The 5,616-nt window shown below is 39.6% G+C and overlaps 1 protein-coding gene across 1 annotated transcript in view; it reads right to left on the bottom strand.

The window, feature by feature from the left end:
* Nucleotides 1-5,616, bottom strand: part of TLK2 (tousled like kinase 2) — a 100,185-nt gene that overhangs the window by 27,838 nt on the left and 66,731 nt on the right. The window contains exon 12 of the mRNA XM_019523588.1: nt 1,694-1,760. Within this exon, the coding sequence (XP_019379133.1) occupies nt 1,694-1,760 (67 nt within the window). The remainder of the gene's footprint in view (nt 1-1,693; nt 1,761-5,616) is intronic.

The following is a 5,616-nucleotide window of genomic DNA, read 5'->3' as shown; positions in this document are numbered from 1 at the left end:
GGGGGGGGGGGGGGGGGGGGGAGGAGAGGATTTGATAACAGTATTCAAATACTTGAAGGGCAGTTAGAGAGAGGATGGCAATGTGCTTTTCTCCACAGCTGTAGGGGACAGGACGAGGAAAAATAGCCTCAAAACACAGAAGAAAAATTCAGGTTGGAGATTAGGAGGAGCTTTCTGACTATGAGGGTGGCCAAGTCTTGGGCAGGCTACCTGGCAAAATTGTGGAATATCCATCTTTGGAAATTTTCAAGATCAGGTTAGACATAGACACTTGGCTAAGATGGTTTAGCCAGGGATGATCCTGCCTTAAGTGGGGGGCTGGACTAGATGACTGTAACTGGGTGCATGGCTCTGGTTGCATAGTTCCAGGAGGTTCATGAGTAACAGCCTGCCTGTTCAAGAGACAAAGCCAGCTGAGGGATAATCGCTGGTCCTACAGGAAGTTAAAATCTCCGGCTTCCAGAGAGGGGAACTGAGGGAAAAAGGAAGGCTGTATGGGTGAGGCGGCAGCTCAGAGCTGAGGTGCCCTCTCCATGTCTGAGGAAGGACTGCAGTTTGTGTGTTAATTCTTTACTATTTGTATATACACTTGTTCTGTTATGGATGCTGGGGTTTCTTGTGGGGACAACTTTGCCCCAGGAAAATAAAAGCTGAAACAACTTTATGAGGTCCCATCCAGCCCTACTTTCCTATGATCCTATGATCAGTGGAAGTAAGGGTAGGTGAAATGATCAAGCATAGAGAAAGGCATAAAATTCAGCCAAGGATATACAACTTGTTAAAGCAAAGTTCAGTTGCAGAAAACACACTGGAAGACAAGCTTCTGCAGACTCCAGCAACCCACTTGCACTAATCCTGTTTATTCCACAGGGGCTGAAAGGAAACTCTGAAAAGGTAGGTTTCCTCACACCACAGCAATGTAACAAAATTCAGTAATGCTGGGTAAGCAAGATTGGGAGTTGGCCAAAAAATGAAGAATGTCCTTGTCTTAGTTTAGTTTTTGTTAACACAGTATCTGCCAGGTTTTTTTTTGTTAATTAAAGTTTTCAGAAAACATGCACACACTGTTGTAGTGATTAACAAATTAATAAGGAACCAAGCGATTACATAATACTTGTTTCACCTGCAGATAGAACACCTGCTGAAGCCAAGAAGATTGAAAAATGTACATCTGGTTACTAGCTATTAATTACCTGAAGTATCCAAAGGTGCCTAACAATGACCTTACCCTTGTTCATAAAGCTGGTTGTTCTTTGTCATAGCAAAAATTTGCAGAAACGCATGTTTATGAGTTTTATTTTATATTTATTTTTTAATTTTTATATATGCATCATAATTAATTTAATAATTTAGCGGCACCCAATATTTTAATTAATGCTTGGGGTCACGGACACCAGGAAAACTTTGTATTATAATGCAGACAATGAGTGGGCTAGTTAAGCTGACAAACAGGGTTTTTCCTACCTTTTTAGTTTCTTGCAGACCAGGAAAACCATAACTACATCAAACATACAGCCTCACTTACTGAAGCTATGAGCACCTTTTCCTTGACGTCTCTGCCCTCAGGAAATATGGTAACGGAACACTTATTTCTCAAACAAGTTACAATCACTTCTACATATAGGCCTAATACTGTTCAACTGTACCTTAACCAATTGCTACTGAGAAGTTATTTCTGGAGAAATGGTCTTACCTTTTTAAGATGACCTAGTCGGAGTTTGAAGATTTCCTCCTGTTCATGATATTCAGCTAATGTTAACCTGTGTGAATGTAAATGTGATATCTGTGAGCTACATTTTAGAATGTATGTCTATTTTAAACAAACTCCTGAAAGGGAAATGAATCTTTAAATTCAGCCAATTTATAATGGATGGAAAGTGTTCGGTGCATCCACACTGAAAACATACCCTTTATGTGATGGAAGGGAGCACTGCCTACCTGCATTCTTCAGGTTTGACAGATTGGTTGTAGTCGTCTTACATTGTATAAAATCTCTGTTACATTAGAACATTCATTACTTGACCTGCTGTGCTAGTTGAAATTGAAACCTAACTCATCAGTAGCATGTGTTTCATACAGTGAAGTTTGCTCTTAAAAAAAGAAAACCAAAAGATACTGTAAATGTTTAATGTTGCAGAGACTTTCACTTTTTGAAAATGGAAATTATTCCAGTCCCTGCGACAGCATTACATCCAAACTGATTTGGGTCAAAAATTTCTGAGCATGTCCTATTTTGAGCAGAGACCAAGAACAGGGGGAGGGAGAGAAATAAGTGCAAAAGGAATCCAAGGAAAGTAATTAACCAAGAAAGCATAAAGTGCAACAAAAGCTCAAACTTAACTGAATCAGACATCACTACTGAGTACATTAATGAAGTCTGATGGGTCACTGCACTGGTTTCTCCCATTACTACCAAGCAATGGGAGAGTAAAAGCATGGTATACCTGGGAATAGTTTAACTCTGAGTATTGCATACCAAGCCCATTATTTTCTTTAGGAATAAGATGCTCATATAACACTGTTTATAGTTCTTTGCTATATTTTTTTGTACCGGAAGAAAGGTCAGGCCATTCCCGTTGACAGTTTGTCTGCTAACAATACAGTCCCTGCACCACAGCAGTTATGCCTCTATAAGCAGGTAAGGGAAAAGAGCCCATCTTAAGGTTTGGTGCACTTAGCTGACTGCTTCATTTTTAACAAAATATTTTTTTTAATGTTGACAAAGACCATTTTTTAAAAAATAGGTTTTTAGTTTATTAGAACATCCACATTTTCACCAAACTGTCATGAAATTGAAGGATCATTTACCAAAGAAGCTGTAAACAAACTGTTCAGGTACATTAGTATAGCTATTGCACACTAGCTAAAATAATGGCTTGAAGTGAGTTATATCAGTCTTCTAGACCAGCGTTTCTTAACCCAGGGGCTATGACCCAAAAGTTGGTGGCAAGAATATATGAAAGGGTCATGAACAAACTTTAAATTTTTTTCTCCTTTAAAGGAGAGAAAGTGTGGGAAACCATGGCTTTTCCCTTGCAAGCGTGCAAGGGACTGCTTGCCCCCCTACACCCCACACACACTGCCCCCTAGTGCCATACACCCACCTCCTGCTGCACACACTGTGGGGCTGGGGGCAGGAGCAGCAGGTCGGAAGTGCGGGACACTGGGTCGGGACTGGTCATTGATGTTTACAAATGGGTCCCGGTACAAAAAAAAAAAAAAAGGTTAATAAGCACTGTTCTAGACCGTATACATGCTACTGGCAAGGAACAGACTAAGCTCAGACTATTACCTGCATGGAGATAAATATTCATGTGTATGAACATTGTACTACTAGATACTGTGAACAGTCCCACCCCTTTCTACACAGTAGCTAGCAGAATCATAAACAAATTTTGAAACATCTGAAAGTGAGGTAATACAGCATTTAAGAGGTATTTTTTCTATATTTGTAATGAGATCTATTTCTGTGTCACTATGGTTGAAATTAAACTTCAAACCTGCAGATCTGAACATATAGACTCTACCTCTGTCCTGTCACTGCCCTTTACAGATGCCCCAACTCCATCCCTACCACTAAGGTTATCTTTCCCCCTTGCCTAACAACTTGCTAGCACTGTGCTGAATGTTAAAAAAGCAGTTTCTTTCTCAGTCTCACACTAATGCAAGTCTCTTTGCTTCATCCACTGCTGGTCTCGCCATGCCAAGAGATATTCAAGTACAGAAAACAGTAAAATACAGCAGGGAAAGAGGCAGGGCACTGCAGTAAGGTATCTGGCTATCTAGCATTGTGGTCAGCAACCTTTTTAGGCTGCAGGCTGACATGACCCAGTTTGAGTCAGAAATAAGTGGGTGTTTTTTGCTGCAGTGGCATAGGGAGAGTAACTAATGCCAAAACCTCCTACCATGAAAGCCGTGTCCACAGGCCTGATCAAACGGCTCTGCAGACTAGATCTGGGCCACAAGCCATAGGCTACCACTCCGTGGCCTATACTGCCTTCTAGATCTCATTACATTTGCACAAACACATAAGAAATCACCACCAATTAAGATGTAAAACTTAGGAGCAGCCAGTTTCCTAGTTAATATACCAACTCTTCTGATGGTGTTTCTCCATTTCAACTACATTTCAGCTAAAGTAAAGCAATAAATCTAACTAGAATTTGCCAGTTCTGCCACTGTACAAGTCAATGTATTTAGCCCATTGCTCAAAATGCAAGTTCTCCTTGAAAAAAAACTTTGTGAAGGACCATTTTGTTCCAAATTAAGACATTAACTGTACTAGAAAATAACTGATTCCAACAATGTTTACACAATGACTCATTTAGCACAAAAGTTAAGCATGGCATATTGATAATTCTTTTTTGAGACAGACTATACGACAAGCTGTCTTGAGAAAGGAGCTGACCTGAATTTAAATCAGATCTAATTAATCCACACCATTCTGTAAAGCAAAGTAAATCTGAAATTAAAAGAAGGCTTTCCAGATTGAACATTATTTTCAGGATGCTTTGATCAGTGGCTGATATTTCAGCATCAAAAATGTGAAACCACTTATTCTCTAGGGTAAAAAACATTTCCTAAAACCTCATTCTCTAAAATTGCAGACACAAACATACATCAAGCAGGCAATTTCTTTAAAAAATATTAGTATACTGACTAAAGACAAATTCTGTTTACTCTACCCTTGCAAGTTTTTTCTTCCAGATCAGTGGGGGAAATGAATGCATCTTGCATGCTACAATACCTAGATCCAAAAGGTGAATTGAATTTCAACTGCAAGCTGTAGACTGCTACCAAATGAAGTCAGAGCTAGAATGTAGTTGAATAAGGGCTTCAAGAAATAAAATCTGGTTTTCCAACCAGTTGTGTCCCCTTTGCCTTACAGGGGCCTTAGCTTGGGAACCATGGTCTAGATGAAACTAATGGAAGACAGATACATAACAAAAACAAAAGACACTTTTTACTCAGAGCAACATCATGACTTGCTCTCAAAGTGGAAGACTTAATTGGGGTTCTGCAGGCATCTGCCTTGGGTGTAGAACTATTCAGTGTTTTGATTGACTTGTATAGTAGAAATACACCTACTACTTTAACAGATGGTATCTATCTGAGAAGGACTTCAAGCACTATGGAGGACAGATCAGAATGTAAAATGATGTAGACTAATTGCAGAAATGGTCATAAACAAACAGGATGCAATTCCGTATGGACCAGTGCAAAGCACCATGCTTTGATATGAACAATCTACTGCACAAATACAATATGAGGGAAAGATTGACTGGCAACAGTTCTACAGAAAAGGACTTAGGAGTCAGTGGGTCACGAACTAAAAAGGGAGTCCACAATGCCATACTGCTGCAAAAAGCCACACACACTATATTGGCACATGCAAACAGGAGTGCTGAGTTGAAGTAATTCTTCCTCTCTGCTCAACATTGGGAAGGCATCAGTTGGAGTACTGACTTTGGTTCTGGGCACCACTCTTTTTTTTTTTTTTTTTTAAAGGTGGACCCATTGGAAAAATGTACTGAAATTTTGGGGGAGTATTTAATTTTAGAGCTGATTTTCTACAGCAGACAAAGACACTTTTCCATGTTTCACCAATCAAATACA

Source organism: Gavialis gangeticus, unplaced genomic scaffold (assembly GCF_001723915.1).
Source record: "Gavialis gangeticus isolate Ggan-Ray unplaced genomic scaffold, GavGan_comp1, whole genome shotgun sequence".
Taxonomy (NCBI): Eukaryota; Metazoa; Chordata; order Crocodylia; family Gavialidae; genus Gavialis; species Gavialis gangeticus.
The sequence above is the reverse complement of the archived record's forward strand: the minus strand, read 5'-3'. Positions and strand labels throughout refer to the sequence as shown.